The 22846-nt window shown below is 37.9% G+C and overlaps 1 protein-coding gene across 2 annotated transcripts in view; it reads right to left on the bottom strand.

The window, feature by feature from the left end:
• atrnl1b (attractin-like 1b) overlaps nt 1-22846 on the bottom strand; it is a 300343-nt gene that overhangs the window by 101475 nt on the left and 176022 nt on the right. For both annotated transcript variants that reach the window (XM_066693672.1, XM_066693673.1), the window contains exons 26-27: nt 22511-22572; nt 4247-4325 (exon numbers count right to left, since the gene is read on the bottom strand). In XM_066693672.1, coding sequence (XP_066549769.1) covers nt 4247-4325; nt 22511-22572 — 141 coding nt within the window. The remainder of the gene's footprint in view (nt 1-4246; nt 4326-22510; nt 22573-22846) is intronic.

The following is a 22846-nucleotide window of genomic DNA, read 5'->3' as shown; positions in this document are numbered from 1 at the left end:
AGAAACTTTGGGCAAGAAATGATCCTTTTAGCTGCAATAAGAAAAAAGGTACTTTAAGATGCAGAATGACACACGTCTATAAACCCATTTTCAAGCATTTTATGATTAATACAGTTCCAATAGCACATGCCTATTGATCTTAAACTAATACAAAAATAGAAAGGGGTTAGGACTACATACTTAAAGCTTGTTTCTTCAAAAGGAAAAGGCACTAAGTCAAAATGATGTAAGTCTGTATAGTATTTGTAGTATCTGCTTCTATGTGGTTGATGGCAGAAAATGCATAAAACGATTACAGAAACAATTATCTAAGACACTATAAATTACGACTTGCTATGGATTTAATTTTACGGTCAATAACATCACACACAACTTGCTGAAAACTGCCAAAATACATCACAGAAAATAAACAAAAATTTCTTATTTTTTAGTTCTTAGCTTTTACTCGAGTTGGGATAGCACAAAGCAGGTTCTCTTCCTGTCTTTACAAGTCAGGGTCATGTCCCGAAGCAAACTGGGTAATGTATGTACATATGTGCGCCATCTGAGTTAACGTAATGCTGTAATTACGAATCGCCGTAAGTCTAAATTATGTAAGTCGTGGACAGCCTGTACAACACTTTACCACAATGGCTGTACTTCTGCCTTAAAGGAATAATCCACAGAATATTCCTCCAGACACACCATCCAAAACTGGAAAACTTTATTCCAATGAACTTCAGAGAACCAGCTTTCTGCAGCAAGACAAAGCCATGTGTATTTACTGGCATTAGATAATACGCATTATTACAAAAATGTTAAATGTATATACACAAATATACAGCTGTGGAAAAAATTAAGAGACCACAGCATTTTTTTCTTAAATCAGCATATCTACATGTATAGCAGCCATTCCATTCATATTTTTATATAGAATTTGGGAGAAATGTTGTTAGTAGTTTATAAAATAAAACAAAAATGTTAATTTTACCCAAACGCATACCTATAAATTGTAAAACCAGAGAAACTGATAATTTTGCAGTGGTCTCTTATTTTTCCAGAGCTGTATATATACATCATCTTACAAGCTGTATGTGTGTGTATGTATGTATGTACATATGTATGCATATATACATGTATGATTTCATTTTCCCAACTTCCATGTGATTGTCTCTTAGGTCTCTTGGAATCTATTCAAAAGCTTCCTTTTATCCATCTTTGATCTGTTCTTGCAGTGTGTCCGGCCCATTGTCTTTTTAACATTTTCACAAATGATGTCACAATTTGGTTTGTCTCTGATCCATTAATTTATTTTTCTATCTCTTCTAGTTATTCCATAAGGTATAGCATATATATATATATATATATATATATATATATATATATATTTTTTTTTTTTTTTTAATCTCATGAGCTGAAAAGCTGCTTAATATATCTCTATCTCAGAATGTTCAACATGCCTGCTGGGATCTGGAGCAATCATAAATGATTTGTTTATTTATTTAACATCCTATAACAAAACAACGCTCAGATCATTTAACCTACAATAATTTCCATAAATGAGAGATAACAGACCAGAAGCAAAAAGTGTGTGTGTGTGTGTGTGTGTGTGTGTGTATATATATATATATATATATATATATATATATATTTGATGACTTCTGATCATTATGAAAAATCTGTTTCAAGAAATGTAATAGCATTTCTGAAATGAGCTTTGATCAATTATTGACATAGAAATCATTAGAGGGTAAAAAAACATTTTCCACATGTAATGCTAAAATATTAAGATATCTAAGGCTTAGAGCTGATAGCTCATAATCTCATATTTGATCAAGGCAAATTCATAAGAGCTGGAGCCTCTCACATCCAAGACATTTCTGTGCAGAAAAAACATTTCATACTAATATTAATACAGCACATTCCCAAATGCAAATTTAACGAATTAACTTATACTAAACAGTCAGAATTTATTGTGGTAACAGTTGAATATGTGTTTTGTTAGTTTATTGCTTAAAAATACTGTACATATTATTGTAATTATTTCTGATCAGCAGCAACTGGCAATATTTATTTTTATTAAGGCAAGTGCAATGGCTAAGGACAGACAGCTGCTCTAGCTAAAGTGATAAATTATATCAATCAGCAGCATTTAACCTATCTCAAGTTCACTCTGCCAGGGTAATCAGCTTCCAAAGCCCTATAATTCAAGAAATGTATATGATTATCCGAAATAAACTCCCTTCAGACAAATAGACAATGGCAATTTTAAAGATATATTGTAAATCAAAATCAAACATTATTGTTGGCATGGTCCCATCGCTTTAACCCCTTATACAGCTCTGGAAAAAATCCTGTAATTTTTTCTTAAATCAGCATCTCTACATGTATGGCAGCCATTCCATTCCATTCATATTAATTTGAACCAAACACATACCTATAAACAGTAAAACTGATAATTATGCACTGGTCTCTTAATTTTTCCAGAGCTGTATATACACTCACCTAAAGGATTATTAGGAACACCATACTAATACTGTGTTTGACCCCCTTTCGCCTTCAGAACTGCCTTAATTCTACGTGGCATTGATTCAACAAGGTGCTGAAAGCATTCTTTAGAAATGTTGGCCCATATTGATAGGATAGCATCTTGCAGTTGATGGAGATTTGTGGGATGCACATCCAGGGCACGAAGCTCCCATTCCACCACATCCCAAAGATGCTCTATTGGGTTGAGATCTGGTGACTGTGGGGGCCAGTTTAGTACAGTGAACTCATTGTCATGTTCAAGAAACCAATTTGAAATGATTGGACCTTTGTGACATGGTGCATTATCCTGGTGGAAGTAGCCATCAGAGGATGGGTACATGGTGGTCATAAAGGGATGGACATGGTCAGAAACAATGCTCAGGTAGGCCGTGGCATTTAAACGATGCCCAATTGGCACTAAGGGGCCTAAAGTGTGCCAAGAAAACATCCCCCACACCATTACACCACCACCACCAGCCTGCACAGTGGTAACAAGGCATGATGGATCCATGTTCTCATTCTGTTTACGCCAAATTCTGACTCTACCATCTGAATGTCTCAACAGAAATCGAGACTCATCAGACCAGGCAACATTTTTCCAGTCTTCAACTGTCCAATTTTGGTGAGCTTGTGCAAATTGTAGCCTCTTTTTCCTATTTGTAGTGGAGATGAGTGGTACCCGGTGGGGTCTTCTGCTGTTGTAGCCCATCCGCCTCAAGGTTGTACGTGTTGTGGCTTCACAAATGCTTTGCTGCATACCTCGGTTGTAACGAGTGGTTATTTCAGTCAAAGTTGCTCTTCTATCAGCTTGAATCAGTCGGCCCATTCTCCTCTGACCTCTAGCATCAACAAGGCATTTTCGCCCACAGGACTGCCGCATACTGGATGTTTTTCCCTTTTCACACCATTCTTTGTAAACCCTAGAAATGGTTGTGCGTGAAAATCCCAGTAACTGAGCAGATTGTGAAATACTCAGAACAGCCCGTCTGGCACCAACAACCATGCCACGCTCAAAATTGCTTAAATCACCTTTCTTTCCCATTCAGACATTCAGTTTGGAGTTCAGGAGATTGTCTTGACCAGGACCACACCCCTAAATGCATTGAAGCAACTGCCACGTGATTGGTTGGTTAGATAATTGCATTAATGAGAAATTGAACAGGTGTTCCTAATAATCCTTTAGGTGAGTGTATATATATATATATATATATATATATATATATATATATATATATATATATATATATATATATATATATATATCGTCTTACATGTTATCTTCTAACATACTATACGGACTTAAATTGCAAGGTTGTCAATACTTTCATCAGCAGCATGAATTACATTGGATGACAAGCAGAAAGAGACCTTCACATAAGAAAGGGGTGACAAGGTGAGAACAGGAAAATCACAAGAAAACGAGTTGACTCACCTGGAACTATTCCACTTGAGAGCCAGCAAATCAGTAAATGGTATTTAGTTCACATTTTTTATTTTGAAAAGAATGCCTTGTCCTTGGATATGCTGCCGTGTTTTTAATTTGCCTTTGGTAACAGTTTTTAAAGGTCACACTGCACTGAGTGGAGTGGGGAAGGGGTGATTTCAGGACTTGTCCTTTGTGTTCATTCAGAGTCCCCTATGAGGACTGAAGGTATGAAAAGGCACCTGGCACCAGAATAGTCCAATAAATGCTCTTGTAAGTAGAACAGTAAGAAACCTGTCTAAGTATTTGCCTTACCTCTCTCCGCCTTGAGGCCCAGCACGTCTGTTTGATCTTCCACACCACCGCCGCCACAAGCAGCAACGACAAGAAGCAGCTACAATGACAACAGAAACAGCACACAATTAGACATCTTCGAGATGCTTTTGAGGGAATACATTACATCACCCTGGGCCAAGAAAGAGAGATGTGACAGAATTCAGTCAGCAGCTGCCGGACCTGAACGCTGACTATCCCAGAGAAGAGAACGATTTTAATATCACAGATGCCAGACTTCATTGCCCTTTTGGACACTTTCAGCAACACATCATATTGAAGTTTGTTCATGAAGTTTAATCGTACTCTATTCTTTGTAACTTGTAACCTGGGGCCGGATGCATAAAACTATTGTAGACTAGTCTTAACCATTAGACCAGTCTGAATTTGACAGTTAGATCAGTCTAATGCAAGTCAGTCAGTTGCATAAAACTAAGACTAAGACTTGAAAAGTTAGCCTCCTCACCCCTAGGCCAATTTAGAATTTAATTCTATCTTCAAATTGAAACTGCCTCTCATTGGCTGACACACATTGCTGTCCCACCCACCAGTAATCCCCCAAAACATCAAGACTCCTGCCCAACTATTTCAATAACCAATCATCTGGTTCGTTTAAGTTTTAAGTTTTTTTTTTTTTTACTTTCGTTTTTCTATCCCACGTCTTGCATTTGAGTGCGTCAGTGCAAGCTTACAAAAACAAACCCCTGAAAGGTTATATTTCAATACCTAGCAGGCCCCAGAGAACGTGTCGCTTGGCAGCCACTGCATTACGCTGACAGCACACCTCAAGAACTGACAGTTGGTTTGGTTAACAATAAGTCAGAAAGAAGGAAGGCAGCCTCCAATTTCTTCCTTTAGTTTGCAAATTAAGATAAAGCCAGCATCTACAGGATGATTAATGAATGTTACTGATTAATTACTGGCTTTATCAAGCACATTTCTCCTTGGACAGACATCAGACTTATCGATGCACATCAATTATAGGCAGAAGAAAAAAAAGAAAAAGATAGAAAACCTAACTACCACCATTAGAAAAGGAATACACTTAACATTGAAAGGGGATGGGGTTTGTCATTGATCAGCTGGCAAAGACTCTGTAAAGATAAGTAGAAGATTCAGACTTCCAAACCACACAGTGCCACGTGTATAGAAAATGGGTTTATGTTCTTTATAGGGCTGGAAATCTTTATAAACAGCTCACAGAACACCAATCGAATGCCGATATAAACCAACGTGCTGTTCTGCTACAGCCTAAACTGAACACCAACACAGGTACATTTAAATAATGTAAGAAACACGGTCAATCAACTGCAGGCAGCATATTGCCGGCATCTCTCTAGTTAGCAAAGCATCAACTCAAACATCAACCTGTATTATAGCAAGCGTGCACCACCACTTAAATTGAAGATGCCTAACTAACCAACCTGGGCTTTCAAATATTATTTCTCAGTTTTTCACTTTCATTAAGTGCTTTTGAGTTGGAGGCGTCAGTAGCCAACAACGCCTTGTGGCATCATCTGTGTTATGTAGGAAGATGCATCTGAAAAACTCAGCAGATTTTGTGAAGGCAGTCTCTGTACAAGCGGCCCATTGTGACCGTAGTGAAAGAGTCTGTAACCCTGAATATACAGGAAGTGACATTAGAACTCTGTTAATTGCCGTGACAATTCAAATCTGACCTTCGTTAACCCTTAAGTGTGGATGGGATTTGAGCAGTTCTAAAACAGCTGAACACTGCACTATAGTTGAGTTTGGTATGGATGGTACAGATGAGAGATTTACTGGGGAAAAAAACATAAAACCCACATTTATATGCATTACATTTTAAGTAAATTAGTATTCGCTTGGGATTATTGAAAAATGGGCATTAAAATGTGAATTAAAGCAAAAAGATATATGAGCAGCAAAATTTTATGTGAAACAGGATTTATCATAAACCAAAAGTACAACAAATCTATAGTAAATAAATGAATTCCTATGTTTTACTAAAGATAAAAACAAAAAATCCAAAAAACTAAAACTGACTAAGGTCAGCTTCTCTCTTGACCTTTTCTTTAATCACTGCCAACAATGACTGAGACACTATCACTGCAGACAGATGACACACCTGCCCTAATAGTAAGCACCACATTTCTAATTTCCATCACACACAACCAGTCCCATGAAATCTGACCTTTAATCATGACAATTTTAACTGCATTCAAATGAACAAGGGCTCCTCCCTATTTTGAATGGGGGAAGGGCTGAGAGTTTCATCTGAATATAGAGCAGAATAATTTCAAATCATTATCTAAACAAAATAAAATTATAAAATATTGAAATAAGATTCTTTCAAGTATCCATAGTGACTTTGCTAAAAGGGAAACAACCAGTCTCTCAGGACTTGTACAGACCGCTAAATTAATTATCAAACCATACCAAAAGTAGGACGCGCTACAGTGTGCTAAAACAAATGCAATGAAGTCCTGCAGATATCTTTGCAGAAGCAATACAAAGCTTTACATAAACAAAGTAATACAAGCACATAAAAACACATATATGCCCAGGTGCTAATGCACAAGCACCCATATGCACACGTCAGCAAAAACTGGGATAACGGATGTATGGCTAAAGGATTAGTTATATTACAGAAAGCAGATTTTAATTAATGTGTGTAATTGTTTTAATGTAATTAGCACTGTTGTTATGCAGTCTCCCATATGAATTCCGAACTGTCAGATTGGATAATTGGGCAATAAATAAAATAACAGCATTATGCAATTTATTTTATATGGAAATAAAATTAAAATGTGAGAGAGGGAAAGAAACAGATGACTGGCAGATATAAAAGACTGAGACATTTTCAGTAAAATACAAACTTCAAAGGTCATTATTACAAAAATATTTTAAATCATTTCAGGTTTCCTTTCATGACAGCTGTTACAGAAATATTTCTATGATTTATACATGCGTGCAAATAGGAAGGATATCAGCCAATACTGACACTGGCAGACAGGACAATGTGAACCATTTTCTTCCTATAGATACTCTTCAGTCTAACTATAATATACTTGGCCTACTTTTGTTTTATTCCACAGGTAACTGTTACCCCCCCCCCCCCACACACACACACACACACACACACACACACACACTCTTAAAACCATTCAGCTCATCGCTCAATTTGTTGCACTGTGGACAAAGCATAAGCTATTGCTGCCGATTTGTGTACCTCTTATTAGACAAAAAGTCCAAGCAATGTGATTACCCCGGCTGTGCAGCACCATATGTGCGCTGCCTGCAGACATGCTGCGTTATTAGTTCGATGATACAGTTTCATCCCTTTATAAATCTTATTTAAACTTGCAATGCTGTCGGGGAGACAAATAATACCAAGCCCCCCATGGCTGCAAACAACATCACTGAGCATCAATTTATTATTATTTTTTACAATGCAGTAAAAGTACCCATTTTATAACTCCAGGAAGATTTAACAATATAAAACTCCCCGGCTAGTGTAATGGAATCTGGAATGCTAAGACCCCAGGAAATCGATAGATGGCTGAAATCTGCACAACGTTGCGCCGCTATTATAGGGTTGTTCCAAAAGGCTGCAAATGAGTTCTCTCTTTTTTTTTTTTTTTTTTCTTCTTCTCTAAATGGATTGATACTGCCAGCTATTAATGATCTCTGTGACACAGCTGGCTGCATCAAACACAGGTTGTAGCTAAAGATATGACCAACAACAGCGCTATAGCATGTGTTTCACATTTCACACATTCCCGCATTCCTGCAGCAATGATATAGAGCAATTTCATACAGCCCCTCGTTAAACAAGTACTAATTCTGCTATACAATATCAGTACTGATTGAGAAGACAAAATAATGACATTTAAGGTCAGAGTAGGATACAACGGCCTTTTTGAAGTAGTATTCAAGTGGTTCTATGGTTTTAAACTTTGGATTAAAGTACTCACAAAATGTAAAAGAATATTGTCACCCAAGAGCTTTGAAGGTGACCGGAAGACCATTTTAAACACAAAAATTGAATAAAGAGTTGTTCTGAATGGTGGCACTTGGTTGTCAATGCTTTCTCACCACCAAATGAACACTGTGATAGTTTACACTTGTGCATGAGTCAGGTTTTGAAATGGCAGAAAAGTTACTCTGGTAATAAAGGTAAATCATATGAAAATCAAGTGGAAAACAAGAACAGTTTCAGTGAAGATACTCTGGGTCCACCTTGAGGAAAGATGTATAAGGTCAACTCCATAAAGATAGATTTTCAGCTGGCTGTACTGTATTAACATAGTATTTACACTGCTAGGGGAAAAAAACAAATCATTTGCACCTTACTTAAAAATCTCCACTGGTACTGATAAAGCAAAATCGTAATTTTTACAAATAAACAAACATTACAAAACTGCACTCAAAGTAATCTGTTCTCCCTTTAAATATCACCATGGCAAAATTAATTAAACAGTAAGGTGTGCTTAGCCCATCCAACAATTCATTGCTTCATATTTTGCTATGTTAAGGAGAGCAATTTAATTTGAAAGGCAGGATCGTTCAGGGTGAAAATGACGGCAGCGAAACAAAAGAGAGCATGCAATATAAAATGACAAATGCCTCCGCTGACTTTTCAACAGCGAAAGGAAAACATTGCAGAGGTTTTGACACTCGTGCGAATGATGTTAACCCTGGAAATCTAAACAGCTTTTTGAGTGCTTGTTTTGTCTGTTCTCTGCATTACATCACATGACTTGTCACGGTCTGTTCTTTGCAACAAATTATTTCATTTCAGACGCATTCTGATGCTCATAATATAGACTGGAACAATAGAAATGATGCGAGGAAACAAAGGTTAAGAATATTATATAGAGGGGAAAAAAGGAGGTGCATCACAAATGAAACCGAACAAACATCATGAGATGTCATGCAAGATTTCTTAAACATTTCTCATTGTGTTTTTTTTTTATTATTATTTTATATTGTGGGTGGAAAACAAAAAAAAAGTATAATCATTCCAATGATGAGAAATTATTGCAATTCTCTCTCTCCATCTGTTCAAACCTTGTCCTGACAAGAAACATGCCAAGACATTTAAATGTCATAGTTTCTTTATAAGTGACGTATCCTGTTCACAAACACTGCCGTTTTGTGGAATATTTCCCAGACACCTTAGTCTTCCTTTAAATATATATTGTTTCTCCATGGCGATATTAATCAAAGTCTGACCACATGGGGTTAAAGATCCCATGGTACTACTCCTAGGAGTGAACTAATTTTCCCACCTAAATTTCCTCCTCTAGTTTAATGGACTCAGTTAGGTAAGATGTTGTCGCATAATGGCTCCCATGTATTGGTTCTGTAGAGATACACATTTTTTATTATGATTAGTACTATTAGTACTTTAATTTCATTCATCTTCAATGCTGTATGAGCAAAACCAATGAATTCAAGAAATGAACATGTTTTAAGAACAAAAAAGCATCCTAGGAATCCTTAGTCCACACGGTATTTTTCATCAGCACTCATAATACTATTCAAATGGTGTAGTTTTGATGGAAATTTCCAGTTCAATGAATTTCCACTCTATTGTGTTAGCACTGTTGCTTTATTTTGTGACAACCCCTAGATGATACGGGAGTCTTTTCAAACCATTTCTTTTTGATATTCTGTCAGACATTCGGTCATATTATCGTTGTCTTCCTGTTGGGATGATTTCACACATACTCAACAAACATGCGTGTCCGGACGAGGAGGTGGTGGCAAGACTGCCTTTATCAGCTCAAATACTGGGTGGCTTAGGTAGCTGAAGATTTTGATAGACACTGCCTACTTCTCTCCCAGACTTCACACTTCTGTGAAAGTCAGGCATCAGGCTTCAAGCATTTACAAAACAGAGTATTTTTACCCCTATTTATAAATAACAGCGTTTTAAAGTACGTTATGGTACGGTTATTAACATAAAAGAAGATAACAGTATAGAGACACCTTTATAATCCAAAATTTGATGGCTACACTGCATACAATAAAAGCCCCAGGCACACGGCAAGACAAACACATTTGACTAAATATAGGAAAATACAAAAACTATGTAAAAAAAATCTAAAATTATATATTTACGTAAAAAAAAAAAAATCCTATGGCATTCTTATTAATTAGCTGTCTGGGAGAACAGGCAGGCAGGCATATTAGTTTTAGTATCGCCCAAAGACAGAATTTCATTACAGAGCAAGAGAAGCCCTGGAGATAATTTTGTCTATCGCACAGGGGCAAAAATGACAGCTTTTTTTCTTCTTCTTTTATATATGTCACTTTCAGAAGTTAGATTGTCTGCAAACAAAGAATATTCCTTTTGTAGATAATGCAATTATTACATGGCAAGTCATGCAGAGGGAAAACATGCGTCGGAGGAATATTTCCTTGAAGATATTGAAACAAAGCTCTCGAGTTGGTCGGTATGAAAATAAAAACGAAACAAAAAATGATGAAATGTAATTTCTCCAGGAAATCTAGTAATCAGCTATGAAATGTAATTACTTCCTCTACCAAACAGCTAGAAAACCAGACAAGTCCGTTCAAAATTAACGTTAATCTGCCACACAGTGAATACTACAGGATGTTAAAATGACTCTTTTCGTCTGGTTTCGAGGTCACAGAATGAATTTTTCACACATCGCCACAGATCCTGTTTCTCGGATCACAGGGATGAAGATTTCCGGGGGGGGTTGGAAACACTGAGAAATTCTCATCAGAAACCTTGACACATGTAGACACGCAAACAACAAACACATATAAGGGTGTACACAGAGGTAAAATGTGCCCTAGGGTTACCAATTCTGCGGTGGGTTTCGGTCACTGCTTGGAGAAAGCAATCAATGACCAGAATTGATGTGTTACTTTCCAAGACAGAATGAACTTCAAGCTTGGGGAAATCACAGAGAGAGGCTTTCACATAGCTACGCAATCTTAGGCCATATTCAAAGAGCAAGGGCAAAAGCTTCGAAACCTATCCACCCCCGCCACAGTGGTTATGATGTTCTTTTCGACATAATACTAGCTTTTTGTGGCGCCATAAATACAAGTGGTCTGCATGCACAAAAAAAGAGGCTAGAATTCCCGCAAAAGCATCTGAATTACGACTGAATGTTTTGTAGATGGGTGAAAGAAAAAAAGTTAACTTTTTGGACAGCCAGACAAGTGAAGAATGCCATATGGGCTGATCTGTTTTTTGCGGGACTGTTCTGCATCCTCTGGTCTCGATGCCATTGTTAGAATCAAGATTTGGATAGATTTTAAAATATGACAGGATATTACAGCTCGAGTTGGTAGCAAATGGACTTTCCAGCACACTATCGATTTGAAACCCTCATCGTTATGTCATAGGGGCTGCAATATACTGTGTATGGGTGAATTCACTGTCAGTGTAGAAATCCAATGCAGAGATTCATCACATTTGCACAACATTTTGTTCACGTAAGGTTCGCATATGTCAATATTACAGACTAAGAATTATCGTTTCACAAATATTCACAAATCAAAATGATTTGAAATCTCCTTTAAGGAAAGGCTGAACTGAGACACTTCAAAAACCTCAAAAACAACAGATCAACAAGAGCCGCTGTACAAAATCCATCCTCACATCTCTGCTTTCATCCGGAACATTTCAAATGATACGCAGGGACGGATCACGAGCGTCTAATCCCAGCTTCCGCAGCAGGGTCTCTTCAGGAATGAAAATAAACAAAATAATTGGGGAATTTCGCAGCATTAGTTTGGAACGATCAATAGGAAATTATTATTATTTCGGCGCACTGGCAGAGGGACGCCTTATAGATCTCCAAACAGCTGGGGAGTACTGAATGCTAAGTCAGGCCTTTTTAGCACAGCACCAACTTTATGGGTCATTCTCTCTGTCATTATTATGCAGATTTAAAACAAACATAAGGACGGGGTATTTGCTGATGCAGTTCACACATTGTTGACAGGTCCCATTTCATTGTAAAAGCCACCTGTTGCCCTTAAAATATATCCAAGGTGAAACCTAGAAATCAAAATGAGCTTTCGGTCTAGCATATGTACTAAGACTAAGTAATCCAATAGACAAATCCCAAAAAGTTATCTGGGATGCAAACAAAAGTGTGAACATCGAAGAAATATTGAAACTAAACACACAAGCAATGGCTGCGATTGCACCCAGTCCAGACAGACATACTGTACAAGGGCCCGTGAGCAACAAATGGCCCCGCTAAGAGGCCGCCTGAAGTTGCCCCGGTCCTGTTGAGTCCGCTATTGATTAAAACTCCTGGAGAGCAGAGTTTCTGTCAGGGGATGGTGTTGCTGTAAATCATATATCCTTAAAAAAAAAAAAAAAAAAAGCACCCTCTTGGACCTGTGATGACTGAATCAGAGAAGGCCAGCAGTGTACTCATGCGATCGATGCGCGCTCCAATACACAAGACCATTAAAAAAAAAAAAAATCATTTGATAAAGGGACCCGTAAAACTCTTTGACTGAGATTACTTTTGGTTTCTTTGATGTGAGCTGGATGTTAACTTGCGTTCTCAAGGTGAAAAGGAGGCAGAAGTACAACAAGGATACATAATTTCATCTCTATCTTTTTTTTTGGGTGGGGGACAGAATAATAATTTTAAAAAATCCAGGTACAAGCCACAGTGAAGCCACGCTTTAGTCAAATGGAAGTTAACTGTGAGACACATTCACCCACTTGACTGCTTCTGCCCGGAGCTTAACAAACCAGCACAATGTTGTTAATCAGCTGCGAAAGACACTGATTAATTGGAATAAACTGAACTGCAATGTCGCCAATTAGCATTGAGGTTTGGGATCCAAATCAGGAGCTGTTAATTGCAGTCAGATGTGAAGTTCATTATTTCAACTTGCAAAGTTAATGGACAGGTGGTATTTAAGGTTTTGAATTGTATCAGATAAATAATAAGCATTAAAAGTCAGATGAAGTGGCTGGAAATTAAAATTAAGTTTCAATTAAAAATGTTTGTTTCTAAGACTAATTGTTTTCCTCTCCCCCTATATTGTTTAATGGAATATTATTGTATGCCCTTATGATAATATCGCTATCTTGATATGACATTCAATCAGAAGTGGAGATCTGAAAACAGGAGAGAACAGCCTTCAAATTATATCTCCATATATTCAGCACAGACACAGAAGATAAATGCAGCCTCTGATTTCTAGCTCACAAAGACACAGAAGCATTCCTTGATACCTTATTCCCATAATAAAGCATGATATAGAGTATGCAACTGCAATGCAGTCCCAAGCTTTAGAAAAAAGGGAAAGAAAATGAATGTTGGTGCAGTGCTCTGTAAACAATAGGCTAGCATCAATTACAGACCATCATCATCGCTTACTGTCTGGATACGCCGGTCTTCCCACAGTCCTCCACACCACTGTTTATCCGTTGGAATTTCTCCGAAAACAAACAGCTTAAGCAATCGGCCTTGGTTTGATGCACAAATGATCCATCACAACTCATTACATTACAATGTGCTGCAGTCACCTATGATTTCACTGAAACCTCTATTAACCCATGCTTAACCTATGGACCAAGCTGTTGGAAAAAAATGGAAAAAAAATCATTGGCTCCCTTTGGCATTTGCATGCTTTTTCTATATTCTAGGACAAAAAGGCCTTGTGGGGAATTGTGACATTTTTGTCACAACTGCAGTTTTATTTTCTCATGTCACTGCAGGGTTTAGCTCTTCAAAAGTGAATAATTAAAATAATACTGTGGAAAACTAAAGAGCAGGAAAGCCAACTTGACACCACTGGCCCTTTTATGTCAAAATGTTGTGATTTTTGTAGATTTCCATTCCCACATTCGTATTTCATTATTAGGAACATAGGTAGAAGCCCATTGTGGACCGATTTGTTCTAATATGCTGCTTTATTTAAACGTATGGCTACCTATTGCTCCTCTATTGTAGTATGCGATCATCTGAAAAGCATTATGAACACCCACATGCGGTTTCTAAGCACAGGGAAACGGATAGACGGTCACAGACTTACCACAAAGTGCAAAAGTTGATCTAGGAAAAGAAACCAATCACTGTACAGCAATTTTTTCCAGTAATATTAGAATTTACAAATAGAAATATTTACATTTTAAAACGGAAGATGTGAGCTCAGCTATTAACAGCAGTTCTTGTTCTGTAAGCATATTTATTACACAGTTATAATTTATAGGGACATGATGCATAATATTTCTATACCAAGAAATCATGTGAAACATTGCCTGCAACCAGTTCACTAGACTCTTGTACTGCACTTTTCAACCCTTTACTATATTGTATAATGTAGTGTATGTCTCTGTAATGCATTGTTATATAACAGACTAATTTTAAAATCCTGCTTAAATAACCTAAAATACTCCTAATGTGACTATAAAAACACAATATAAAGTAGTTTTCAGACAGGAGTATCAACCTCAGTTGGTATTTTGTTTTTCTTTTTCCCAAGTCTTAATTGTTGAAAATTAAAGCTACTGAAATAGTTGCTTTCTGTGATCTATTTTTAGTAACATTTCAAGTAACGTTTTCAACTTAAGTGCTAACGATCTTCAAAGAACAGACATTTCCATAAACGTTAAACATCTTCAACCACTTTTTTTAAGATTAAAAATAAAATTATATATTTCTTTCTCCAAAAACAGTTCAATCAAGGTTTTTATACTCGAGAAAAACAAAGCAAACCCACTTCTTCCATTCATTCATTTATTTACTTCTGTTGAGATTAGCTTATTTGGAAGCGTTATCTTGATGCAGTCAGCGCCGTTTAATGTCAATTATTCCACTCAGGACCTGCGAATGTTTCATTAAACAGTTTTGACTATATAGAAAGGCCTTTTGCTACTGAAGGCCTCCGACACTCGCAAGTAAACAATTATCTGCTGTGCCTCAAACAAAGGTCTCATTGCGCAAGTAAAATCCAGGATGCAATTTCAAGGCCTCTGGTCCACTGACGAGGCCACAGGAAGGCTGGCAGGTGCAATGTCTTTCATAATAAAGTGTTATTATTACACTGGTAACATGTTTGCAGGGAGTCTATGAAAATGACCTACTGCAACAGTAATAGAGGGCTGACTACCCATGGATGGATTCCAAAAATTGAACCACACGCAATCCTGTTTGAAATAAAAATTACAAATGTGCGGTTAAAATCGTTTACAAGGAAATGGAATTTGTTCTTGCTTATATTAAATACTGTGTAATTTCAGGTTGATTGCGGCTATGACATTTTTATTAACATCTTGTTTTAGAGCCCCCGTTAATTAAAATCCCCGTCGAACACCCAAGCTTCCCTCATGCAGCAACGGTAATTGGTTTTAATATTTGTAATAACTGTGGAATGCAGAGCACAAAATGCCAACCCATACAAACAATTCTGCATGGCCTGGAACAAAAGCTATACACTCACAGATATATATATATATACACATATAAATTCACTTTTTTTTTTTCAGCACTTTTTATCATTTATTTGTAAACAGTTGCAAATTTGTTTTGATGTCACTCATTTCACGATGGTGACTGGTCGTATTTCTTCCAAGGAGATGGAGGCATTTGGAGTGGCAGGAAGCTACGGAGGGCTAGCGATCGGGTGCCTGTTGTTTGGTATAACTGATAATGACATTATTGCCTTGAGCAAAGACCTGCTCTTTTTTATCCTCAGCTATGCACTTCTCATAGTGGGTTCTCACAAATCTGACTTCGGGAGCCACAGTGAATTAAAGGTGATCCTTCTTCTCTGAGCACCAATCACGTACCAGCAAAACAGAAACCAGACTTAAAAATTGATACATTTATCTGGGCATACTTCTGAGTGAAGATAATTTATTCCCCCTGTTCAGTGGTAGCGGGAGAAATGTAGGGAGAGGAGAAAATTGAGGATAGTTACAATAAGTCTGGCGGGACGCTGGGGAAATACCTCCATATGCTATGGAATGGATAGGCTTGGAGCCATCTGTATGCCAGATGGCACCTTGGTTCAGCATAACATTGTAATGACACCAGTAACTTCAAAGTGAGGTTTCGTGAAGGAGTCTGGCAGGTCCTGTGGTCTGTGAGCAAAGTCAAAGGATGGTCAACACCTAAGATGGACAGAAGATTCCCACATAAAGACTATGCATTAGTTCATGAAGTTACTCATAAGAAAAACTGTTCTTCGCATTATAGCACGAAGAAGAAACAACTCTGTCAGCCTTCTTAGTTTGTGACGTCGGAAATGTAATTTAAATTTTGACAAAGTGTTGAGAAGGGTAGGGGTTGTTTTACTTGCCCTGCATAAAGATGCTTGTTTATGCAGAGACTGTGATTAATTTATCTTGTTACTTCTCTCCAATATTGATTGTTCATCACTTTAATAGCGCTTTTCCACCGACATGGTGCCGGTGCTCGGCCTGGGAACCAGCTGAAATTATTGCGAACCTGCCTGCTTTTCCACTGGTTTGGGAATCGAACGCTGACGTCACTGGATGTGGGTGTTCTCAAGCATGGAATAGAAGTCGAGAAACAAACAACAATAATAAAATCGCCACCATTGCAGACTACGGCCTTAAATTGCAAGTTTTACTACTGTCTTTGAAACCCTATTTAACTATCAAAATTAAACTCATTCAGCATCTACACACAGCACAAATACATTGTAAAAAACAAAACAAAAAACGCGAGATCACATGTAGACAAGTAGAAACGAAAATGAAACTAAAAAAGTATACGAATATGCTAAAACTCAGCCTTTTATTTGTTTATAAGCCGATGCAAAATAATACGCATTTTCCCCCTCTTTACTTCATTATGAGGACGTTATGATGCTACATGCAATTAAAATGCTAGATTAATTTCACATTCATAATCACAATCATAAAATACAGCCTATATAAAACATAAAATTTAACAATATTTGTCCTTCCCTTGTTCATCGGAAATTGTCCACAGGTGGACACATTGAGGTTTATGCACTAAGGGATTTTGCCACCAATTCACTATTTCAGACACTTTTACTGTATTGAATAAAATACAGTTCACATGCATTCGTCGCTGCGCATACAGTTTATTATGAATATACTTTGTATGAGTGGATACATTTTCATTCATTTGGTGGCGTATTTTTACTTTTATTCTTGTTTAAAAAACAATGACTATAGGCTAGCCTATTGATTATGAATGCAGTTGTTTTGGGGGTATTTGCGGAGCAGTCGTGGGCAAATTAATCAACTGTCAGACGATCTCAGGTTATATTAATGTCATCAGGGTTTGATGGGAAATTCTGCTTATTGATGAAGGCTGTGATGATGGTGCCAAATCATTGTTGCATTGTCCCTGTTGCCAGACACCGCAACAATGCTCTTATGTTTTTTAAGTTGCCCTGGATAAGGGCATCTGCTAAGAAATACATTTTAGGACGTAAGTATTCCATGTACATTGTGATTATCAATCTGTATATAGATTCATAGTTAAAGGTGCACTCATCTGCACATAATTCACCCTGTGCTAAGAAAATGAATGTATTCATAAATTATAAATCATGTGCAAACCAACCAGAGACACATGATTCATAGGGGCACTGAATTCGGCGTATCACCACATTTCTGCCAGTGGCGTAAGAAACTGTCTGTAATGACCAGTTCATTAACAAACAATATTCAATTTCTATCCAATCTATATCATCGCATTAACTCTCCATCATCATAATATCGCTGTAAGACGTCTTTCCTTTCACGGAAGGTGAGCTCAGTTGTCTCTCATTGCTGCCATTTGCCAACTCCTAACTGGTTAGTGGACCTCGTGAGACCATATTGTTACTGAAGTGTCTCTCCTCGACAGACCGCTGTCTGCTGCTGATTTCGCTCATTTTTAATCCAAACTCTCCTCACTGCTCGCGTCTCTGCTGGCAGGAAATAACATTTTGTGGAGACTACTTTACCACGCCCACCGGCCCCTGACAGCACTGGTTCCTTGGTTCCAGACCAGTATGTTTTTGGTGCCTGCAAAAGGCAGAGAAACAGATTTTTTGATGTTGGAAAAGAGAGGAACGGTTCCAGATTAGGCACCGGCTCCGAACCAGCACAGGAACCATGTTGGTGGAAAAGCGCTATAATAGAATCACATGATTATTGGTTATCATTGGACTGTCATTGCATTGTTTATGTATTGTTTATAGTTGTCTTATTTTTGGGGGGAATATTATGTTTTAGTTTTGTTTATGCATTGTTTTGTCTGTATTTGGTATCTGGGGTAGCATGCTACAGGTTATGCAAGCATCCCATGCTCATTCACAAATAGAGAATAATAATACAATGAGTGTTGCTTACTCTACCGTTGTGTTTACTTTCCAATCTACTACACCACTACATGCTAGACCCTAGTCTGTTGTTTCGCTACTCGGCACAGGGTGTTGAAACTCTTATACATATAGCTATGATTTCTGCATCCTGGTAACCTGGTATAATATATTCTTTTGGTGGGATTACTGCTATATGCCCACCTGGTGCCGAACTTTATATCAGCCGTTACAAGTTACCTCAGTTTTAGACCTGTGGCTGTAGAAACAGCTCTCTTTTTTGTGTAACGGCTGTAACGGATCAAAACTGAATTGTGGACAACTGATCATCACGTGAGCATGCAAAATGCCTTGTGAGTCATGTGTAATGGAAACAACAGCAACGGTAGCAGCAGTGTGAGTGGAGAGCCTGGCTCCGCAATGGCCAGCAGCCCTCAACAGACTGCCGTCACCTTCACAACGGATTAGGTAATGTGTCAGACACAACCTAGGAGATGGCCTGTGAGGTACAGGAAGCAGTGGAGAGGGAAACTGATCTGAATATAAGCACACGGGGGGCGAAAGGCAGCGGAGAACGCAGCAGCCACAGCACAAGGGCAATAAATGTGACAAAAACACAGGATGGAAGAGTGTAGGGATGAAGACCAGCTGACTCAGGTAATGAGCATGGCAACGGCATTAAAACATGTTAAAGAGAAGACCTGTCAGTCCTATAGTCTTATGCAGTCACCTGAGTAGATCACTTGCTAAATGAATTGGATTAGCTGCGAACGCCTGAGTTATTCTGATTATTTCCTGCACACTGGAGACCCCCCACTTGGCAAAAAACAATCTGACACTTCAAATGAAATCATCCGCACAAGTGCCTAATTCATAATGACCCGCTCCGTAAGATATTCTCTAAACGTCTCAAGGAAGATTTGAAGGATTTGATCCCTTTCCCATCTTCCTAGACAAGCTTCTAAAAGTACACAGAAAAAAGTTGAAGCAGACGCACCAAGTTGTGTACAGACCAACCCAACGGCTTCATTTCTCTCCTGAAAGGATTCACGTTCTTGCCCCTTTATCAATACTGACATAACCGGTTACATTCCTCATTTCCTGCAACCAAAAAAAAGATTAGAAGGGATAAGATCTATAGCTTTTTTTTGGGGAAAGGATTTAGTTCGCTTCCCACCCCAGCCCTTCTTCCCCACATTCTGCGGTGCAGTGTTGTGGGTTGTATTTTTAATTGAATTCTGGGTAACACACAAACACAACGTAACCCAGGGCAGCAGTTATGCCTATAACTCCCTCCCCAGAAACTGGGATGCTTCGCCTTAATATGCAGGCCTAAAGTTTTTCTCGTTTTGTTTTTTATGCAGCCAAATATCTGTATTTCTTCCGTTTCGGTCTGAAAAGAGCTCTCGTGTACATCTCTATGGAGACTGAGATCAAATAGAAATCCTCTACTGAAATTATAAACAAATCCCCCAACTGGACAGCCGAGAGCAAGGAAATAACGCACCTGCAGACTCCTTCAAACGTTTTCCCCATGTGACTTTCTCAAACAGGAAAATTAAACTGATGTTTCCAGATCGAAACGAAATGTTGAATTGCCGTGAGCGATGTTTTTCAGAAGCGGTCCCTTATTAGACCTGCAGCTGCTTTCACAGACCACACAGCACTGGTCTACCTCAATAACATCGGGTAGGCCAAGACTAGAGCTAATCTGAGACAGAGAAAACAGCCACTGAAGTATTTTGTGCATGTTTAAACTACCCCCAAAGGCAGGTTTAAATGGCACCCACCATTATTTATACCGGGATTCATTTCATGCACGAAGACATTTAAAAAAGTATTGTTCCATGTGGTTAAAAGCTAATCCCAGATTTAATCTCAGTCAGTGATTTATCCAAGGCGGTGCAGTCAAGCCCTGAATGATTTATGGCACTTTACAGCTTCACTGCATTTTCTTGTTCAGGACAAGCAGGAGGAAACTTAGTGTGGTCTAAATGTTTTATGAATGTGACCTTTGAGCGGGCTAAGAAACCTGATCCTGATGCACTCAATTGTGAGTAAGAGTGCTGGAAAATTGCAGCATAAATAGACAGCTCAAAAAAACAAGCAAACAAACACATAACTATAAAAAAAACAAAAAAGGGTATCACCCTCCTGGTTGTACAGGCCGTGTTTTTCATCCGGTTACTCGTGTAACTGGAAGCACATCCTCTGACCTCACCTCGTGCCCTCTGATGCCAGTTTAAATCAAATCAGTTGTTGCCCCTGCCTGTAGGGATCTTATTACACACTCAGCATCAAAAGTCTGAGGCTGGGGCACTTCACCTTTCATTCTTGTCAAGACCTTGCTTGCTTGTAACATGGAGTCAAATACAAAGCAAAACAAATAAATACAATATTTAGAGGAGAGAAAGACACACATACAGTTTAAGAATGGTTGTTGTTGTTTTTAAAACAATGCAGAAGTACAATTATTGACCTATACATTCAGTTACTGGCTTCATCTATCTTCTTCTGCGATTACATTGTTCTATAAAACAAGGCAATGCTGATATACCTTAGTGACTAACCAGCATTAATAAAACCAGAGAAGCAATGGGTGATTATATGAACAGTGCATTTAAATGCACGTGAACTGTTCTCTTACCTATGAAGAGTATTATAACTTCTTAACTATTACACAGAAACCACAGACACAGGACACAGAGAGTGAATGTGCTATTTTACCGTTGGAAAACACAACACTGACACAATGAGCCATAACAATCTGAATCAAATATTATGTAGCACCTGAAAAGTCAATCCACTGTCCTGATTAAATAAAGGATTGCATCTTGCGTAATGTAAATGCCTGAACCCACATTCAAAACAAAGTCGAAGCGATGAAGTTTTAAATTCCGTCTATATCAACAGCTTACACCCATTCATCAGCCTCTCCTGTACACAAACAGGTGTGTTTGACTGACTGAAACCCAACACTGATTTCAAACATGACAGGCCTCTAATGGAAAAGCAAGGAAGTGGAAGAGGAAAAAAAAAAAAAAAAAGTTGTTCTTGCTCGTTTTGTTTGTTGACTGCAGCGACTTGGGGCACTGCTGCCATCCAAGCGTGCAACAACAAGGTTATGTCCCCCTGAAAGGGTGCTCATAGCAAACATCATACCATTTACCCAGAATGACCAAATGGTGCCAATTAATGTTAAGAGGAAAGTGTTTAATTTGCATAATCTGGCCTGCAGACATTGTGCACAATTAGGTCTATTTTGCCACAGTACTCATCAAATGCCCGTGCCACTGACACATTGTTCCAAAGGGATATTTCATGATTAACATTGACAAATTAAAAATATTTTTAAGCAAATTGATTTTGCTTAAACGAATGTTTCGCAATTAATGGAAAATGCAGCTCTTGAAATGAACACAGATCTCATAGCTTCTCTGCAGCAGCATGTTTTTACTATGTTTGCATGTATAAGGGCAACCAAAAACGCCATCTTCCCATCTCACAACACGAGTTCTCCACTGAAGTTGAATTGAATCCCTTTTTAGATTCGAAAACTATACCTGTTCACATTCCTGTTAGTGTATACATGGCTTCTAAGACAATCATTCTGAAGTAAATATAATTATAGGAAAGTTCGAAGATTCATGTAGAAGCAGTACCATCGCAAGTTAAATACAATCTGAATACATTTTCATTACCAATGTAATTATCATTCTTCATTTTAATATGTGCAATTCAAATAAAAATAGAAAGACATGAGGAAAGAGGCTCTGTGCCTGTTTAATAATATTTCATGATAGTTGAAATGAAAGGAAGGGAAAATGAACCATGCATCAAATATTGCAGCAAGGGTTTAAAATAATTAAATCCTATATTACTTAATACAATTAAATGGCAGTGTTATTATTTTTAATCAACATTAAGCATTTAACTTACCTAAAAAATGTTACAAAAAACTGTACCAGGTCCATTATACTGTTGTGCTGCGAGAAAGCAATCTGTAAAAGAAAAAAACTTTGTTAGTTAAGAGAATATAACAACATTTACAGTAATAATTTCCATCTCATTCCAATTGTTCATGCCGAAGCACTTGCATCGGGTTTGAGTTTTCACAAGCCCCTTCATCACAGCCAACTGTTTAAGAAAGAGATGAAAGGCTTGAGAGGCAATGGAAATGACAACCGTGAAGACTGACAACTTAAGGGCTTTTAAAACATTTCCTCTCCAAGAAAAAGACGCCAAACAATACAAATATAAACACTGTTTGATTTT

This window comes from Amia ocellicauda, chromosome 20 (assembly GCF_036373705.1).
Source record: "Amia ocellicauda isolate fAmiCal2 chromosome 20, fAmiCal2.hap1, whole genome shotgun sequence".
Lineage (NCBI taxonomy): Eukaryota > Metazoa > Chordata > Actinopteri > Amiiformes > Amiidae > Amia > Amia ocellicauda.
Note: the sequence above shows the minus strand (reverse complement) of the source record. Positions and strands in the feature narration are given on the sequence as shown.